The 21,363-nt window shown below is 39.4% G+C and overlaps 1 protein-coding gene across 4 annotated transcripts in view; it reads left to right on the forward strand.

Annotated features, from left to right (window-relative positions):
• Positions 1-21,363, forward strand: part of col4a6 (collagen, type IV, alpha 6) — a 137,853-nt gene that overhangs the window by 68,054 nt on the left and 48,436 nt on the right. For all 4 annotated transcript variants that reach the window (XM_078164645.1, XM_078164644.1, XM_078164646.1 and 1 more), the window contains exon 4: positions 10,091-10,171. In XM_078164645.1, coding sequence (XP_078020771.1) covers positions 10,091-10,171 — 81 coding nt within the window. The remainder of the gene's footprint in view (positions 1-10,090; positions 10,172-21,363) is intronic.

Genomic DNA, 21,363 nt, shown 5'->3' on the forward strand with positions numbered 1-21,363 from the left:
CAGCAAATAGAAGTTCTTGCATGTGTGCAAGCAAGTACAACTGATGATCTTCAAAAGTACACTATTCAACAGTATAGTAAAAATAGTAAACGTAAAATTAGCTCCACCTGCTGGAAGTTTAGCTTCCATCTAGCTTAACATGGAAAAATAAAAATAGAATGCAGACTACTCGATTCTATGTCACATAATTGGATTCTAATTATTAGGGATGCACAGTAATACCTTGACGTCATCATTTTAGGCTGATACTGGCTTTAAAATGAAATATTAGAACAGGCCAACATGCTTTTTTTCTTTATAAAATAATATAAAGTATTGTATTTCATGTGTCCATCTGCTGGTGGGCCATCACGATAAGGGTATGCATGCATAATATGATGGAAATTCCACTACAGAAGAGACTTGATGTTCACTATTATCGGTATCGGTTATCGGTCAAATGAGTTGTTACATATGGGCATGTCGGATATCGGCAAAAGCTCCAATATCGTGCATCCCTAATAATTATTGATGCGTTAATTTGTACATCACTTTAATGCTGCAGCTGGTAAAGATGGGGCTTATTGAGATTACTTTGTATTCATCATTTGTTGATTGTATTTTGTGTTATTTATCAGAATCTGCAAAACAAATTGAATTAGAGGAGTAAAAGGTAAATTTCCCTCTTAAACGTTGTGGCGTTAAAATAGATTGTAACATAAAATTGAAGTGCAAGAACATCAAGATTGTAGAAGGACAGTACTTGGGTAAATGCACTTCTATCCACCACTGTTGCTATGTCTATGTGTTATTCATCTGAAAATAGTGAAAAAACTCATCACAATGAACCACAAGTAGACGTCTTCAAATTACTCTTTACGCTGATATAAAACATCTTTTTCCTGGATTTTGTATCGCTGCAGCAACATGTCAAAGTATCAGTTAAAATATTATGTTAGCGTTAGACAGCTTCTTTTGACACACACACACACCTACACACACTGTACACACAAACTCTACATCTTAAATTACTTTTATATCACAATCTCAGCTGTCAGTAAGCCAGCTATTATAGTTTACATTCTTGCTTCATGTGGTATCAGAAGTGTTATGGAGCGATATCTGCCATTTTTCTGGAGAATGCAGTGATCTCATTGACTGGGGAGAATTTGCAAATTATAATTGAGCAAGTCTGGACTGTGATAAAAGATAACTAGATATTTCTTCTTTTTTTTTTGTTGGAAAGTTTTCAAACACGTAGACAGAAACATGAGGACAAAGGTCACAAAATGTACATCTGCACGTGTGTGTGTGTGTGTGTGTGTGTGTGTGTGTGTGCACTTCATTTTATGTGCTGACACATTAGCTGTTAGATTTAAAGTGATTGATGATAGATATTATAATATATTGGAAGGTTTAAAGGAGTCAAGTGTTTGTGTATGATTGTGTCAAATTTATCCCTTTCGTATAAGTATACATCAGTCAGTTAAACTCCAGAGGGTGTTGTGTGTTATGAAACCCCACAGGCATCACATTTTTTATAGCTTATTAATTCACACATGAGATTCTTTCATCACTTGCACAACCATTTTATGTTTTCCAGTCAATTTAGTCGGATAAAAGTTATCACCTGGTCTGATGGGATTTTCTCGCTGTTTTTGTTATTCCCTCTGCCCTCTTTGTCAGGGGAGATATGGCGTTTGGAAGAAGCTTAGTTTAGCTTAGCTGAACTAATCTCAGTTTACTTGACTCTGCCAGGAAAGCCACATTATGCAGCTCATTTGGACTTTGTAACATTAAAGCGTTTCACAACATTAAACAGTCTTAACTGGATTAGAGATTGGGAAATGCAGAGGGGCTGCTTACGTTAAGTCCCACAGTGCATCTGGATTTAAAGTTCATAATATTGACTGATCATTTAATGACAAGATTGTAACAAATCACCTAGAGTTGTATTTTCAAATTTATTTTCCTACTTTTTAGACATCCATTGGCTTCCACTAATTGAGATGCAGATTGAGACATTATTCCTGCATGAATACATTTTTATGCTCAGTGATTTCTTTGCTCCACAAATCCCCCAAAATAATAAGGTGACTCTGACAAAAATAAATGCTGATTTAATGTAAAATGTGATGGATTAAGCCTCACAAATCTGCTTATTGAATTTCATAGCACATAGATGTGAATGGAAGTCAATGGCGGTATGGATGATGAGAAAAATACATCAAATGGTTTGCAAAAGTTTTAAAACTTTTACATTACTTTTAGAAAAAAGATTTAAATCTTTTATCTTAAGCAACACATTATAAATCCGAACTTGTCACATATCGCTGCTTGGTCAGTGGACTTTCACTTCTACATATTATGTGCTGAGTATCCTGGGTGCGTCTGTTGTTGACTTTCTGGGATGTGGTGTCCGTTTACACCTGTTACACGCATTGTGTCTTTTGCAAAATAAACTTACAGCAATGATGAAACACCTCATATTTACATTGATTTCATTGTGCAACAAACACAGGTGGTTAGGTCTAAAAAACCCTTCATCTTTTACATTCACATGGGAAGCAAACACCAGTCTCCTGGGTGCAAGTCCAGTGCTGTTGAACCCACCCACCACCCCTCCCACCCACCTTATAGGGACTTTCCAGGTTCTTAAATGAATAAACGTATTTTTTTATTGACTTTTAAATTTTGTACTATTTTTGTAGTTTCAAAAAGTGAATGTAAAAGTGAGGTCCCCCTCCTGATGCATATGCGTTTTGTCTGCATTCAACAGTGGTTTACTTGATTGACATTTACAGCCGCTGGTCGTGTCAGCCTGCAATGTGCAACATCCTGTTTGGGCCGGTGTTAGCGCCACAAATTTCCGCTGTCTGGCCAAGTTATAGATGACCTGACTCCAGCTGGGTGGCCTGCACGGTTGAGGGATAACACATCACAGAAGACGCACGTGAGCTTGTGTACAAGTACACAAAGCGCGCACGTGGGTACACGTACAGTCCATACCGCTCACACACACGTAGACACAAACACAGCATGGAATAAACAGAAGTAAACGAGGAAAGCTGGAGGCCCAAACACAGCTGGTTAGTCTCCTGTGGTGGATGTCAGGGTCACAGATGGAGACTGGAGAGGAAGAAGAGAGGGAGAGGTAAGGGGAGGAAGAGGAGAGAGGGAGGATGGGAGGACAGGCAGGGAGAAGAAAGGAAACATGGGGACGAAGGGAAGACAAAACAGAGAATGCGATGATAAATATAAAGAGAAGGACATAACAGGGAGGAAAGAGACTCTTTTCCTTCTCTTATCTCCACATTTTCTTTCATGCCCTTTGCCTTTCTTTATTTGCACAAGCAGTCACAGCCTCCCATTCCTCTTGTGTTTTCCCTCTAAGTCATTCCTCATCGTCAGGTTCAGGTGAAGGTGAAATTTGAAGAGGGGCAAATGGTATTTTCATATCCATTTTCCTTGAAAATTGACAGCGGTTCCTCCTTTGCGTAATCAGTGTGTTCATTGGTTTGTATGGAGCAATGTCATTTTGACTGGCAAGTGTTAAAGTAAACCCTGCACTCCCATTGGTTGTTACTATGTGATGACATGCTGATTGGCAGTCTGTGGATTAAACTCATTCCTGTGCAAGTGTGAAGGGTCAGTTTTAAGAAATCAAGATGGTTGGTACTTTTTAAAATTGCTTTTTTCTTTACTTCCTTTGGCGTCTTTTTCCTTTTGACAACCTTTGTTGCTGATGGAGATCGTTTCTTTCTGATTTTTGTAACCTTCTAAGATGGCTGTCATTGCTCCAACATCTGTTTCCTTCTTTTGCTCTTTTTATCCAATTAAATCGGACACTCAACGACTTCCTCTGTGGCAAGAGAATTTCCCACTTTGCAGCTCTGTACATAAATTGCACAAAGAGCAAATTAGAACTGAAACAAGTAGTCATTTAATTAGTCAGTCTAAAGTAAGTTGAGTTAGAACTAATTCGGACCCTTCACTTTCACGCTGCTCTTTACAGGCAGCTGCGTACACGGAGGCAGCTGGAGGAGGAGAGTCTTTTCCCTGTAAAGCTCCGAAATGGAGTTATTTTCTGCCTTCTGCTTGGAAATGGTGAATTTACAGCTCACAGCATTTTAATACGATACAGTCTCTGGCTTTTGTTTGGTATCTAGTGTCGGCAAAGACTGTTGTTGCACATTTCCGATCTGTTGTTAACAGAGTTAGCTTGTTAACATTATTACGTGAATGGCAATGTCACTCTGAATGCCCCCCTGAACCCCGTTCATGCTCTTTATCGAAAACACGGAGCGAACAGTCGAATATTGCCAATTCTGATTTGACTGACATCATTCTGTGTTGCGTACAGCCCTAATGTACATTATTTTACATCAAAGTGCCACATTTTTTGTTTAACTACATAATAGCTGCACTGCCATCTGCTCATACATAATGAAAGGAATTCTGGGGATCACACATTCCTTCAATATCTGACCTTTAAACCACCACCATCATGATTATAGTAAAGAATTCTGTGACATACGAAGCATGCAGGGCTTCAGCTCACTTTTTTTTTTTAAAACAAACTGATTGTCCTGTCACATCATGCTCTGTTGTCTCAGTCGTGTACCTCAGGAGACGCCAGTTTACACCATATTTCTGGGTAACCCTAGACTCAACCTTCGTGCGGATAACATCAGCAGACCCTATAGGAATGAACAGGGCAAGTCCAGACGTCAGCCGCTACCCATGAGCTGCCACTCTCCAGTGTATGAACAGCAGGAGGTTTAAGCAGAGGGCTTTTAGAAAAGTCTCAGTTAGTACATGAAAGTGTTTGGACAGTAAAGTATGAGCAAACAAGCAGAGATTGATTGAGGAACATTAGCTAGAGCCTAAAGATGCATAGCTGCGTAATGCCGGGATGACAGAGTGGAGGGAAGAATGAGCGCACTGTTGTGTTCATGCAGACAATCGGGAACGTGCCTGTTCCATCACGTTATGTCAGTGAATGTATGCAAATTGTGCTTTTGTCTGGAGTGCTGTAACCTTATCTGTACATGTTGAACTCTGCAGATTTACATTCCTTTAACTTTACCTCCATGGCCCTTACCTTAGCAGTAAAGGATCAGCGCAACAGAATGTAAAATACGTCTTCTCATGTACCGTGTCGGGCAGTAACACATCAGTTAGAGCCATGTGACTGCTTTTTTGAATAGAGGACATGAAGCTGGGCATACGTTGTACAATTTTAGAAATGTTTTTTTCAGTACAACTCAAAGTGAATTGTCTGCGATGTAAAGCCAAAGCTCCAATCATCAATCCACGACCTGAGTGCTCACACTGTACTTGTACAATAGACGATAAAACGGCCCTTGCAGAACGTTTTGACCACTGACAGTGTTCGATGAATATACGTATGAAAGCTCCAGGGCTGCAGGCAGGTAAATGTTTGCTAGCGAAGGTATGGTTCAACATAATGAAGAGACACATGTCCCAAAAAGAACTTTAAAGTCATTTTCTGCAAACATAGGTCGGTCCAAGTTTTGATTCCTGCTCCCGCTTCTTGGTCTTCCTTTCTTTCTTTCTCTGTCACACACACACATACACACAAGTTAGCATGTTAGCAGCACCGACATACTAGCTGAGTATACACTGTAAGATGGTTGAGTGAGGGAAAAAAGGCACTCAATTTGGGAAACAGACTCATAGCTCCGCTTTAACTCTGTCTGTTGATGGCCGACCAGAATTTCTAATGTGTCAGAGATTGATTGGGGTGTGCGATGGTGAGTCGAGAGCAGTTGAACGAGCCATGATCGGTCCATGCTCCTCCCTGCACACTCCACGGCAAACAACACCCAGGGTAAGGCTTTTTTTTTTTTTTTTTTAATCAAGGCCAGTCCAAGAGCACACACACTCTCAGACACACACTCACAAACACACACAGGTTGTGTTTCAGTGGGTGAAAGATAATGAGATGATCAAGCAGCTTTCATTTGTTAAACCAGGTTATCAGCTCATTGTCCTCATATGTCTTTGATGGTAGAATGCGACCCTAAATGCCTATGTGTGCCTGTGTGTGCTTGCCTGTGCGCTTGTACTTGTATCTTTGTAAGGACTAGTTTTAGTGAAGTGAGTGTGACTTTTTAAAGTTCCATTTTAGGGTTTAGACTTCAGGTTTTAAGGTCTAATCTTAGCATTAACTTAAGGGAGTGGCTTTTGTCCCCACAACTATAGATTGTGTCTACTCATGCAGCATGACCGGCATCTACATGTCCAAATGCACTCAGGTGTCCTGCTCTGTGAGCGTTTATTTACCTCTAATAATTCTTTACTGCGTGCATGTGTGCATGTTTTCCTCCTCTGTATTTGAGGGTTGAGTGCTCCCCCTCGGGCGCTGGCTTAGCATCTGTTTGCCCATATCATCCTTCACTTTTAACTCTGGGTGTGGACAGAGCGAACCCAAAGAGCATCAGTGGCTGAGTGCATCTCCGCCTTACTCAGGTAGACGCTGGATTATTTCCCAGAACAATGCATCTACAGGGCACATAACAATCTGAGGCAGCTCGCTGTGATTGGATAACACCTGAGGAGGTATTCATGCCTTAACAAAAGGAGGATAATAGAGCTAAATAATAAGAGTAACATGATATAGAGATGGGAGCTAAGAGCACTTACAGCATCATCTTTTGTCAGTCTCTGTGTCTTTTACCTAACTTTTAAACCATGTATTTGCTTGAAGTTCCCTTAAATTTAAAAGTTTTCACTCTGTTTGCTTGTTTTACTATGCTGTTCTTTTTTGGTCTTAATTCGGAATACAATTAGCACCACAAATCATTTGCTCTGCATCTATTTTTAGCTTCTTCTTCTTTAGCCACTTTGCCAAAAGCTTCATTTGAGCCGCCCTCTCTTGTTTGGCCTCCCTCCATTTCCTTTAACCGCTCTCTTTTCCCCTTTCTTGCTCCCTCCATTAGCCCAAATTTCACTGTTTCCCTGCTCACTTTCTCCCTCTCTTGCCCTCCTTCTGTCATTGTGATTAGAGGAGCTGAGGAGATCAGAGGGAAGAAAGCAGGACCAGCACCACTGACCTTTCCCCTCCTTCTCTCTTTCTCCCTCCCTCTCTCCTCGCTCTGCTTTGGGCCAAGCTCACTTTCTCCTTGTTGATTGTTTTCCTCTTTTTCTCTTCCTTCCGCACCATGTTCACGCCATGTTTTACGTCCAGTAGTAGTTGTAGTAGTAGAAGTAGTGGCCTAGTTGGCAGCAGTGGTGGAAATAAAGGTCCCACATTCAATACTTAAGTTCAAGTATAAAGGTATTATCAGCAAAATGTACTTCAGGTATGAAAAGTAAAAGTTGTTGTGCAGTAAAATGTTTCCTGTCAGTGTTATATATGATTTTTTGGGCTGGGATTATCCACATATTGCATTATACTGTTGTAGATGTTTAGGGTTGTTCATTTTAAATCCTTTACAGGGTAGTTTGATCTACAGCGATGCATCATTTTCTGTGTTCACTAGCTTTCTTGCCAGCTATTGGAGCTATTAGTTAAACAGATCACAAATTTACCACATATAAATAAGTATATATATATAATATATATGAGTATATAGAATAGTAATGCAGTCTCACTCAATATTGTGCAAGGTTGTTCTATCAATCATCATCTTATTGACCCTCTTTAGCTGAATATTTCTCTGGCACTTTCACACCAGTGTTTCCCAGGCTGGTATTATATTAGACTGCGACCCAGACTAGACCAGCTGATGAGTATTTACAGGGGTCCTGGAGGGTCCTTGACCTTGATTATTGTGGGTATGAGCACTCGCAGACTGTGGTCATATGAACTAATACACCCTGCACTTTCTCCTCATCCACCCCTGTCCTCTGAACCTCCATCACACCCAGTTAACACCCTTTTGTCCCCTCCTCCCTCCTGTCCCCTTCTCCTCTGTGTCTCTCCACCCCGCCAGCATCCTTTCATCCACTAATCACATTGAAATGCCAGCCATGACCCCAGAGTTTGACCCCGAAGAGACCCCCGAACTATGGACTCATATGACACATTTGCTCCCATAATCATAAGGAGTTCATTCATTATTTATTTACATATATGCGCCATAGCGCAGGTTAAGTTTCACACACAGTATTTAGCACAAACAAACACAGAGATATGTAGAAGAGAAATAAGACAACATATTTCTCTGCTCACCATGTGGTCCATAAGTGAATAGAGGACATTTTAAAGTTTTAAGAGCCTCATATATATGAGCTTATGCCACTCATACGTCAGCTTATAACCTCTAAAAGCACTGCGTGATGTTTGGTAGATATCTCAGGAATGCCACCCTGAACACAGAAAGGTTAATCTGCAGTTCACTCAGAGTTTATGAGCTAAAAATGATGTTTGTTTGCTGTGAGTAAGAGGGGATATAGAAGGATATAAAATTAGCAAAAATGGAAGGAGACTGGACATTTTTCTGCAGAATGTAAAGTTGTTTTTTTTTTTGTTAATAATAATTGAGCAAACTCCGTCCACTTGGGAAGATCAATTTGTGGCAATATTGTAATTTCCTTACCTTATTACAATTGTTAAAGGGATCTTAAGTACATCTTTCAATTATAATGCTGGTGCAGGCTTGGATAGAGGAAAAAGTACAAATGTTTTGAGGAAAAAATTCTTAAGTTAAGGTCCACTTACTAAGCTACATATCTCCATGACAACTGAGCAAACTCAGTCAGCTGAGGAAGACTTTAAGATATGGTTGAAAGCTCCAGAAAAAGCCAATAAGTTTAAGTTTAGATGAGATTTTTTTGTATGATCAAACTGCCGTTTCAAAGGCTGACAATCTGCAGTAAATTTGAATTTAAAATACTGAATGCCTTATGTCAAATTTGTTGAACTAAAGGCCCAAAAATTTAAATTAACACAATCACATGCAGTGTCTAAGTAAGAGTTTATAATATAAATCATGAAAAGCGCCTGTACTAGTGTAATGTTTGCAAGTGTTATTTAATTGTGCTTTTAATTTCCTTTTTTTTTGAGCAATTAAAGGATTTCTTGTTAGTTTGGCTTCAAAGTTGAGTTTTAAAGTTCATTCTTGACCTTGGAAACAACAATTTTCAGTTAATTATCTGGCATTCTAGTGGTTGTAATTAAATAAAATCGCTTGTTTCTGCACTTCAAATCACAGAAGTCACTCGTCAGTCATACAGTTTGAGGCGGACCTTTTCGTCTCTTACCTTTGGATAACCTTTTTCATTAACAGACATTGTATTTTTTAAAATTTTCTGAACCTTCTGAGGTGGCCATCACCGCTCATCGCTGCTATCTCCCTTTTTTTTTTTTTTTTTGTCAAATTAAATCACTTTCACCATCATGTCCTATGTGCCATTTATTTGATCCACTCAATTTGAGCCTCATGTACCGAAGCCTTTCAGTCCTGGTCAGCCTGGCTGAGAAAACAAACGTCCCCCGGGTCACCACAGTAACATTATGAAAGGAGTCATGTAGAGTCCTAGAGGGCTTCCCTGGGGCTGCTGCTGCTGCTGCTATCACTGGCTCCATTCTTTGGTTAGAGGCTTGACTCTGGTTGTGTTTAAGGACTGGTTTGTGTCTCTGTTACTAATCAAATGGAGGAGCTGAAGGGATCAGATCTCGGTTACACACCGAGTCGGAAAACCCAAAAAAGAAAGGCACGAGGAGAGACAAATGAAGGCTGTAAACACAAAGGGAAACCTGATAGTACATGTTGTGTTTAATACAAAATTAGATCTGACCTTTAAAGGAACACTTTTTCAATCAGCACCGACTGGATCTGGATACTAAATCCTGTTTAAGTCCCCGTAAATCTGCCATCTTCTCACTGATGCAACTAGTCCTTATACCCACATGACTCATGGAGTTGTTACCTGAGTCTGTACGTGCTCTTCTGCCTCTGTTTTCTACTTGTTTGTATGATTTGTTTTTAGTTATGAAGGGATTTGAAAAAGAAAAGACTCTTGCTATTTGGCAATTTGTTGCAATTAGGTGGTGAAACGGCTCAAATGAAAAGAAAGCGTGACGTCCGTACACCAAAATACCTGGTCTTGTTTGTAATGTGAGTCTCTTTTCTTTCTGCAGGGTGTGGGGAAGTCTGACGAGCCGTGTGGTGGCCAGGACTGTAGCAGAGGATGCAGGTGCAACCCAGAGAAAGGCAGCAGGGTGAGTCATGTCTCATCTGTATCGAGCTGTCTTGGTTCCTGTGCAGTAAAATCCATCTTTATGTTTCCAACAGCCCAATAACAGCCTCCAGCACATTATCATCAATACACAAAAAGTTTCCACTGTCAGTTACCATTTTATGGCGTCTTCACAAAGAACACTGTTTTAGCTCCTGATCCACGAAGACATACAGAGGTGTTCAATTCCTTTCAATAATGATGACACCCACAAAATGACTGTTTGTATATCAAGTATTCACAGCATGTTTAATCATGTAGAAAATCTGCCCCCACGGTGAACGGAGAATCCAAAAAAGGCAAATATTCTTACAAGGGAAGGACATTTAACAGCAGCAAAACTATATCAAAACAACTCCTGCAGTATAATCCACGTCTCATTTGTCCAGTCTATGCCCAGTACTTCTCAGACACATAAGTTAGGCCAAAACATTCTGATTTAAAACACTTCTGTACAAACAGTCTCATGCAAATAGAGTACTTGAGTATGCATGTGAATTTGAACTCAGCTCAAACAGAGCTCATAAGCACACTCAGGCACTCTCAGGGCACTTTACCTGGAAATGGAAGTGTTTCAGTAACACTTTGCATGAAGGTATCTACATAAGAGTGGCATGACACTGTCATAACTTTTGACATGGCACAGTCATGAACCTGTCATGAACATTATGTACATGTCATAGACGTTTATGACTGCTGTCATTAAGTGTCATTTGGTTTTTGTAATGACAAGTTGGTATTGTTCAGGTTGTCTTGATTATGACAACTTGACATTAATTAAAGTGACATTACCAGAAGATGTCTTTGTCATAACAACTTGACATTAACAAGAAATACACCTCTTTTTGTGTTTATGACAAGTTGACATAATGATTATACATCTTCTGGTAATGTCATCCTGGTTAATGTCAAGTTGTCATAATAAGGACATCCCAAATCAATTTAATGTCAACTTGTCATGACAAAGACAACTTCTGGTAATGTCACTTTGATTAATGTCAAGTTGTCATAATCAAGGCAACCCAAACAAAGCCAACTTGTCATTACAATAACTGAATGGCACTTAATGACAGCAGTCATAAATGGTTATGACATGCACATGATGTTTATGACAGGTTCATGACAGTGTCATGTCATGGTTATGACAGTGTCATGTCACCCTTATGTAGATACCTTCAAGTAAAGTGTTACCAGTGTTTTGAATAGTAAGGTTTTAGTGAAAATGCATATGTCTGAGAAGTACTGAGCACACCACTGGATAAATAAGACTTGGATTATACTGCACGAGGTGTGTGAGTGTTTGTAAAGAGATGTTTGGATATAGCTTTGCTGTTGTTAAATGTAGTTTCCATTTACTTCAATTCATGGAGAATGTTTGCCTTTTTTTGGATTCTCCACTCACTGGGGAGGCATATGAGAAAAACAAAGTTTTTATAACAAATTTAAGGTAACATGCTGTCAGCAATCAATATACAAATGGTATTCTTTTAAATATCTTTATATGTAGAGTTGATCCCCTGTACTTATAGAAGTGACAGTGGAGGGGGGAGTTTTTCCTTCAACCCAACTTTCTCATAAAACTACAGTGATATTAAATTGTTCTGTGATCAGTAACTCCTCGTTATACAAAAAAACAACTTTCTCCATTGCTTATGATTAAAGATGCAAAACGGATTTCACAGAACACATTTTTCAGTTGACAATAAACTTTGGTTTATTATTCATGATAGCAGATTTCTTGTTTGTCCCAAATGTTTGGTTCATATTTATTGCCCTATACATATTGCAGAGGTTAGTGGTTCTGTATTTGGCAGCTACACACACCACAAACAGTTATTAGTTTGTGAGAGGAGCATTTATTTCAGTTGAGGAGGGGAGGTTATCAGCGGAGGTTATCAATTTTTATCTCTTTCCATCTCGCAGCTACACACATCAACACCCACAGACACATCACTACAGGACATATATCAAAGCGAGCGTTGTGTCAGTCAATGTTATACATGTTTCAACAGTCCTTATCTATATAGACTATTGTGATTTCTCCAGGCAAGGAATAAGAAAGACGGGGGGGGGGGGAAATAACATCAGCTGTTTGTTACTTATGACATCCCAGCGAGGTGTTGACAGTGCGAGGTGATTGGCTCATAGATAAAGGACTGCACATATTTTTAAGTTTAAATACAGGCTTTTTTCAGTATTTAGAGACTCACTTTCCACCTGTCAGCTGTTTACACTTTGGTAACGACAAACAAGGAGCTCTACCTCAGGATTTATGACTTTGAGTGACAGTGAAGAGGAAAGTTTTGCAGCCGTTTTACACGTCAGTATAAACCTGCTGGCTTCATATGAATTCCTACACATTAACAAGCCCCTAAAAGTGCTTCAGAATCACCAGGTTAGAGGGGTTGACACTGTAAATATAGATGTGGGAGGTTTTGGGATTTTTTGAAACATACATAAATTTTTTGAAAAATATATAAAAAAGAGTATATAAAAGCTGTTGATTTTGGTCATTCATTTAGGTATCAATACGGTGTAATATCATTTATTTACATACATTTTAATTGAGCAAATAACACAAGAAATGAGTGACAAAAAAATTCAAAATGTGGTCTTAACATGTGTGTACTTAAACTAAAAATCACATTGTGTTTCACTGATAGAGAGACGCGATGAGATAATGCTGTATTCACATGTTAACGTACCACCTGTGGTCTTCCACTTCCTTCTTTGGCTTTATTCTGATGTAAAACAAAACGTAACCATACATTAGTACTGATAACATGACAGAAAGCCTACGTATATGTAAATTATTTCTATAAAAAAAAAACCCTCCAAAAAAACAAACCTCATCTGAGACCTCTGTGTGTGTTCACATCTGACTAAAACCAGACTAACTGTAAGCTTCACGCTGTAGCTCGGTCTCTTTCAGCCCGTATCCAAACAACAATTACTGTCTGACACAGAAGCCTGCACTTACTGCCTGCCTACAGTACGCCAGTTTAGGTAAATAACATAGTGACGGCCTCCGCATTACACCCAGGTACCTGTAGCTAAATGATATAGCTCAGGTAATACCACCTACCCCCCGTACAGGCCTCCTGCTAGGCCTAAATGACATGGCCGCCGCCGTATTACCTTCTTCAACTGAGACGTTTAAGCCGTAAGGTGCTTATTTGTCTCTTTTCAGTTTTACTTTTGTACTTACAGGTCATTGAGGTCAAGTGTTCACGATCATAGGTGTTAACAGCCCTGAAGTTTACAGGTGGAAAGTAGTTTGTGCAGATGCAGGGTTTGAGGATTAAAATATCTTCTTTTTCATTAGTTGTGGTTCTTAGTTTCAGAGTAGTATAAACATTAAATTACTCTACATTAAAAAATGGCTGGTAATTTTCCAAGAAAGTGGGAGTCAGTGGTACGTTTGTGGTCGTGTGTGGAGAGTGATGGGAAGCACTCTGTTGGGCAGAAACATTCATTATTCAAAACATATATTTTGTTATCAGTCTGTAATGCCAATTATTGCTTTGATAAACTAACTTTGACTCATCATCAAGTCTGAAAATGTTGAAAAATAGGAAAAAATGGTACACCACAAGTTCTTTGAGCCCAAGAAGATGTCCAAAGAATGTGATAAAACCCTAAAATTTTCAATTAGTAGTGAAATAAAATGGAAAAAAGCAGTAAATACTCATATTTTAAAAGTTAGAACAAGAAAATGCCTAAAACAGATCAACATTTTTGTCAATCCACTCATCAAGTAGTTCCCAAACTGGGGACAAGGACCCCTCCAATGTGTCACAAGATGATTAATATGATGGAAAACAAGATGGAAAATTTACTCAGGGTATCTGCAAATCATGAAAAGCACTGAATACAGTTTCCTCAGAAAAGGCCTTAAAATGTATTTGAAAAGTTTGAAATTGGCAAATGTAAAAATGTAAATTAACTAATTAGTTAATCTATTTTATGCAACTTATCTGGATCTAGTGTTAATTTAATTTAGTATATGTCTAGGAATTATTGCTGAGAAGTACTGAAAATATGATGTAATAATAAATGTATCATCTCTACTGGTTTTCTGTCACACTTTCATATGTTTGCAGGTATGATCATTAAACAACAGATATTATATTATGTTCTATGTGGTATTAAAAGTGTTACATTTAACCCCACAGAAATCTTTGTACTCTAATATTTGCTTTTTTTGTGAAATACTTCTAGAACGAGTTTAATAGAAACAATCTTAGATGTTTAAAAAGGAACATTCAAGTGGTGGGGAGCACAAGATGCATTGCGAGTACGGCTTAGTTTTAACCTTTATAACTGCTGAAATGTAGTAAAATTTGCAATAATGTCAAAACTAGCAGTCGTCCAAAAGACATTTGACATTTCAAAGTGAGTGAAAGTTCAGCTAATTTGCATCTGCATCTGTGTCCCCTTAAATTATCCACAGCCACGCCTCTTCTGAGATACAAGATACAAAATACAAAATATCAGAGGAGGCACTTCCTTCAGTGAGCCAAATATTATCCTGTCATCATCTCATCATATATTTAGTTTGCTTTGGACCAGAAACAATACGTTGTCCTAGCTTCTCGTATATGACTCCAGAAGATGTTCATTATCAAAGTTCACATCGGCATAAATTTTGTTTGTTATATAATGTGGGAGCTGTGCCAGCGAGAAACTTTGGCACCTTATACCATAAAAATAACAACACCAGTAATGAGATCAATCAGAGCCAGCTGAGGACTGACTGACTGACAGTACAAATGTTGTCACGTATGATTCTGAGGATGCTCTGTTGATCCCCGAGGGTGAATTTTCGTCAGTCGTGAACCAGAACAAATGATAGGGTTTATCAGAAGTTCATCTCAAAAAGGAATCAATCACAGCCACAGGGAGAGTACGGCATGTGCTATGCAGGTATAATTACTGGTTATGTACAGATATTGCACACTTATAATGTTAAGATTGATGCCACTCTCATATTAGTCCCTTTAATATGTAGCTGTGGGCAGCAGCCATGACGCTCAGCTGAGCATGAGGACTGGAAACAGAAAACTTGTATGTAACAAAATCTGCCTGCCAGCACCTCCAAAGCTCACTAATTAATACTTTACATTTTGCTATTGTTATAAAAACTGAAGTGTCAAACAACAATTAGCAGGTTTACCCCGCAGCAGTCACTTCCTGCTGTTTTTGCAGTTTCCTGTCTTTATGCTAAGCTAAGATAACCAGCTGCTGGCTGTAGGTTTCATGTTTACAGTAAACACATGAGATTGGTGTCAATCCCCTTATCTAAGTCTGAGCAAGAAAGCTAATGAGAGCATTTCCCCAAAATGTTGAACTATTACTTCAAAGGGCCACAAACATGGAGATTGTTTTACTGTAATTAAAGGTTTTGCATTTGACATTCAGAGCATTAGCACAGCAGCTAACCACTGTTTGCCATGTGAAGATATAGCGCAATAATGGCGTCCTGAGCTCAGAGTGAAGTCACACTACCTCTGTGTGTGTTGTTGACTAGCTTAGCAGCAATGCTTTGCACCGGACTCATGCAGCAGTTAGCGCTAGCATAGCACCCACCCTCCACTTCCCCCTTTGTTAATACTGATAGCTCTGTTTGCAGTGTGTATGAAGTTAGCACCGTTAGCCGCTAGCCACCAGTTCAGCCACCTCTATGCTGAGAACCATGTCCATAAACTCTAAATTTCCCATAGAGCTCCTTTGAGGGAAAAGTTAGGGAATAAAAACACATTGAAAACTTTTTTTGCTGGCACTCTGTGACGAACTGTGAGACACAATTACCAGTGTACTTACCTCATGTAACAAACCTATAACATTGTATGTATTTATTATAGTGCATTCTCATCACCCTAATTATAGACACTCACATTCATTTAATGTGCAAATTGTCACTGAAGCTTTGCAGACGAAAAAAGTTTTCATGTTTCCATTGTTGCAGCTCATATGTACCAACAACTGTGCCAACTGCTCTGGAGGGCATTGCACACATTGGAACATTATTATTACTTATGAAGGTGGAGGAGGAGGGCAGGACTGACATGCTAAGACATAAAGATACTAACTGGAGATGTTTTCTCTGGCTAATAAATGTGGCATTAAAACACACATCCGGTAGTAATGGCAGGAACAAACACACCTCTTGTCAACTGTGTGTGCTCTTTAAAAGAATATAAAATGTTTAATGACTGTATCAGATAGATAGTTGCTTACTTTGCTGAGCTGTAGCTCTTAAATCATTGCTACCGCCTGAGTAAGACCCTGCTCCCCTTGGGTGATATAACATCGGATCCCAACTCATACACAGAAGAGACACAGTCCAGGCGGTGTGTGTGTGTGAGTTGGTTTTCATTATTAATAGCCAGAGGGCTTTAGTTTTGCTTCGACTTAAAGTCCTGAGACTGAGTAAATACAGAGCACAAGTGTTTAATAGCTTGTGTGTGTGAAGTTGGACTTTCCTGGCTTTAATATCTGTGTCATACTGGATCCATTAGGTCCAATAACATCCGCTCCCATTGGGTAAACCCCCTCGGGTCAAAGGGCAGTGTTGGGGATGACAGGATGGTGTGTGTGTGTGTGTGTGTGTGTGTGTGCGTGTGTGTTTGGTCAACACACAATTGAAGTTGCAAAGCAGTCAGGAAGTATGTGCTTTATTTAATTTTGCCAGACCTCCATCTGTGTCAATCAGAACCAGGGAGACTTCCTAATTTTGTCAAGCTGCCAGCGGGGTCAGCTCAACATTCTGTGTGTCACGCTGGATTTAAATTCTTCATCCCATCTGAGTGTTTCTGCAGCAAGAACGTATTCAGTCAGTGACTAAATAATGTTTAATTAAATGACCACAACCAGCAGTCCAAATCCCAAAACATTCACTTTACAAGAATATAAAGCAAAGAAAAGCAGCAAATCCTCACGTGAGAAGCTGAAAATAGAAAATGATTGGCTTTGCGGACTGATGAATGACTAAACAACGATAAATCAATTAATCATGTATGATAACGGAACAAACGCTGTGATTAGCTGGAAGAGGTGTTGGCTTCCGCAAATGATAAAGTGTTGACATGAAGCCATTAGCAAAGGAAGTACAGTATGTACGTGTGTGACAGAGACAGAGTATCTCTCACACACCCAAACAACAAAGGGAGATAGGAATAAAGGATGAATAGAGGGTAAAAGAGAGAGTGCAGCAGCCGCCCCTTTTAAAATACTATGAGGGTAAAGTGATAGTGGATATGTGTCCCGCTGGGATGGGAAGATAAGAAAACAAGGGATGAAACCCCTCTGCTGGGGCCTCTCGCTGAAAGACCGCATCTCTCCGTCCCTGAATTCCTTTACTTCAATCCTGAAGCAGGTAGAGAGGAAGAAAGACAGAGAGACAGGTTGGCAGAATTCCTTTTATGTCAAACCAGAAGAGAAGAAGAGAAAGATGGTTAGAGTGACCACAATTTTCAACAAACAATACAGCCAAGGGCAGTGGCGAGAATTAAATGTTGGCATTGTATGTTTCTGCAAATCACGGATACGTTACATTTGTATATTTCATACGTATCATATCAACATTTCTAAGTGACATAGTAGACAAAGTGGCTGCTAAGCAGCAGACAGAAGCAGACCACTGTTTGAGACTAACAACGCTGAGTATATTTTAATGACAGATCGGGCATTTACAGCCGTGTCTGTAGTGACCAAACTTTTTTTTACAGGAGTTCAGGACATCTCCAGCCATGTTTTGTAGCAACAATAGCGGGTAATTTTCAACGACAGTTTGGGACATTTTCAGCCTTATTTGTAATGAGAGACGTGTGTGTTTTTTAACAAGAAGTTGGGACAAAAGCTTGTATATTTTTGCAAGATGTTGGGACATTTCCAGCCATGTTTGTAGCAACAAAAGCGGATGATTTTTAAAAAGAGTTTGGGACGTTTCCAGCCTTGTGTGTAGTGAGAAAAGTGGGTATTTGTTAAAAGGAGTTGGGGACATTTTCAGCCATGTTTGTGGTGACAAAAGACTGCATGTTTTTGCAAGATGTCAGGACATTTCCAGCCATGTTTGTAGCGACAAGAGTGGGTATTTTTTTTAACAAAAGTTTGGGAGATTTTCAGCCTTATTTGTTATGACAGAAGCATGTGTTTTTTACCAAGACGTCGGGACATTTCCAACCGTGTTTGTAGTGACCAAATCAGGTATTTTTAAATATGATTTTAGGACGTTTTCAGCCAAGCAGCAGACAACAGCAGACCACTGTTTTAGACCAACAAAAGTGGGTGATTTTTAAAGAGAGTTCTGGACATTTCCAGCCATGTTTGTAGTGACCAACGGGGTAATTTGAGCCAAAACATGATACCCTAACCCTAACCAAGTGGTTTGTGTGCTGTATCATAACCACATGTCATACACAGCGCTATCACAACATAAAATTGAAAACTAAAATGTAAAAAAAGTTTCAACATATCTGCTACTTTTCTTTTTTTTTATTCACCATAAAAGACAGAGGGAAGTAGAAGGGAAAGCAATGAGATAAAAGATTATCTATATTTTGTCACACACACGGACAAAGGCTCAGATTGCACACAGATAATCAGCGCTGGCAGTAGCATGACCCTGAGACAAGCATGAATGATGACTTTGATGTCTCTTTTCCTTATCTTTTAATGTATCTCCAACCTCTCTCTCCCTCCCTCCCTCTCCTCCTCTCTCTGTCTCTTTCCATCTCTCTCTCCATGCGTTCTCTAATGTGTTGTGTTTGTAATTATATGAAGCTCGCGCAGGTTTTGCTGAGCAAGCGCTTGTAATGTGCGATGTACCTACAGAGCAGACTAAAGTACAGGACAGTCATATCTCTCACACACACACACACGCGCACACACACACACACACACACACACACACACACACTCCTGGGCCCCTGGATGGCATTTTATCAGTCTCTCCCTCCTTTTAAGGCAGGAGGCTAAAAATGGTGGTGGTCTTTGTTTAGGCTTCATCGTAAAAGACACACACACACACACACACACACACAGAAGAGTATAAAATGGCGGTAGAGCGGCCATCTTTGCCTCCCCCATGACCCAAAATGTCTCGACAAACAATACCATCTCCTTGTCTTTCAACGTAAAATGATGGAAAGGATCCAATTTACCTTTGAACTTTTTTCTCAAACACACACACACACACACACATACACACACACAGACACACACCTGACATTCATAGGGGGGCTCGTCCCCTCGCTAGTTTAATCTAGGAAATGTCAAAGGTCACAGCCAACACAAAAGACAGGGTAGAGCAGAAGGTCAGGGGCACCAAGATCACAGAGGCAGAGATAGACAGCCTGAAGTGTGTGTGTGTGAGTGTGTGTGTATGTGTGTGTGTGTCAGTGTGTGTTGAATAGTCTCCAAGGTGCTTTAAGATGCTGTCTTTATCCTTTTCTCCCCGTCTCTCCTTTCTTATCACTCCTAACTTCTTTTTGATGGCTTTGAATCCCATGTGAAGTTAAAATAACCTAAGATAAAAAAGTACAGAAGAAGAAAAGGCACAAACACTTAAGTGTATTGCTCGGGTTGTTTCCTGTTTAGTGTGAAAGTTAAAGAAAACCAGAACAAAACAGACAACAGCAGAAAAAGAAACTCATATCAAAGTTAGACCTTCAGTATCTGAGACCTGTTGCTGCATCATCTCAGCTTACAGTGTGCACTACTGCCCTCACATGGCTGCTTTAGGAACTGCTACGAACCTGCTCCAAAGCACAAGGTGCATCTTAGACAGGTGTTTTCTCACAAAGTTTAAGACTATAGCATAGAAATATGTGATACTGTTTAATGTGGAAAACATCGTTTGGTTAAATTTGGTCATTTAATGTAACTTTCAATGAGGTAAGGTGTGAAATTATTTGGAAACAGCAGATTGATTTAACTCAAGGTCCACTTACTAGCTTTCCATTACAACTGAGGAAACTCCATCTCCTGAGAAAGCAATGGCAGAATGGCACAGAAAAAGCTGGTGCGTGGACCTTAAGTTAATTATTTAGGCAATGACTTTAAGCTGGTTAATGACAGTTCACAGCTTTTACGGCTCAAACCCTGCTGCTACTTAAGCGGTGACCAAATATTATCACATTTTTTTAGAGATGCTTTTCTCATGGGAAAATGTATCTACAGACAGACACAAGTTTATCTTTAATTCTTTTTACTTGTGTAATAATCTATATACCATTAAAAGATTAACACAGATAACTACAGTCTATTTTAAAAACTGCTTTTAAAAACTAGTTTACAACACTGAGATGTTGTTAGTATAGATATGAGGAGTAATAACACAGTGCTATATAGTGCAGTTTAAATGCACACATACATGTTTGATGTCAAGAGGATCAACATGGAGTGGCTTCTTAATACAAAACTATGATTATAATACTTTGAACATGTTTTGGAACTAAAGATACAGATTTAAATGTTGTAATAAATCTTGAAGGTACATTTTTGCTCTGTTTTGGGCATTAAGGTGATGTTTTTACTCATTTAATTGCAGTTTTTTCCACACAGGTAGAACAAAATGAAAGCATGAGAGTGTAGATTAAACGTAAATGAAAAATGCCAGAGGGAGAGGTGTCACTGGGTTCCCCTCCTCTGCTGTCTTTTATGCACAGAGCAGGAATTAGACACCTTCTGGGTGATCTAATGTCTGCACACATGCACACACACACACTTATACAAAGGGCAGGAATGTACAAAACTGGTTATTACTGATTTTATAGGCTCTTGTGATTTGATGCGATGATGATGGCAGAGTTATTTATGACATTTCCACTCACACACATACACACACATCCAAACTATCATTTATGACATTTTTGCTTTTCAGCAGTCACCCCACCCTGCTCGTTACTGAAGGTTAAAGTAAAACGCTGTTAAACATGTGGGAGCTCATCACCTTCAAACAGGACAAAAATACTTTAGGATGTGCAATTATGTTTCTGCATGCGGTTTGGATTAAACCTCATATATGCAGGTTTACTTAAACATAAACACAATTAAAAGTGAGTATAATAGGACGCTTTTGATCTTGACCCTCAGTGTGTCATCGGAGGGGCCTCACCTGCAGGTTGGGTGAGCGTCAGATTGTATCAGGAGGGAGTACAGCTGTCTCTGTCT

This window comes from Epinephelus lanceolatus, chromosome 22, assembly GCF_041903045.1.
Source record: "Epinephelus lanceolatus isolate andai-2023 chromosome 22, ASM4190304v1, whole genome shotgun sequence".
NCBI lineage: Eukaryota > Metazoa > Chordata > Actinopteri > Perciformes > Serranidae > Epinephelus > Epinephelus lanceolatus.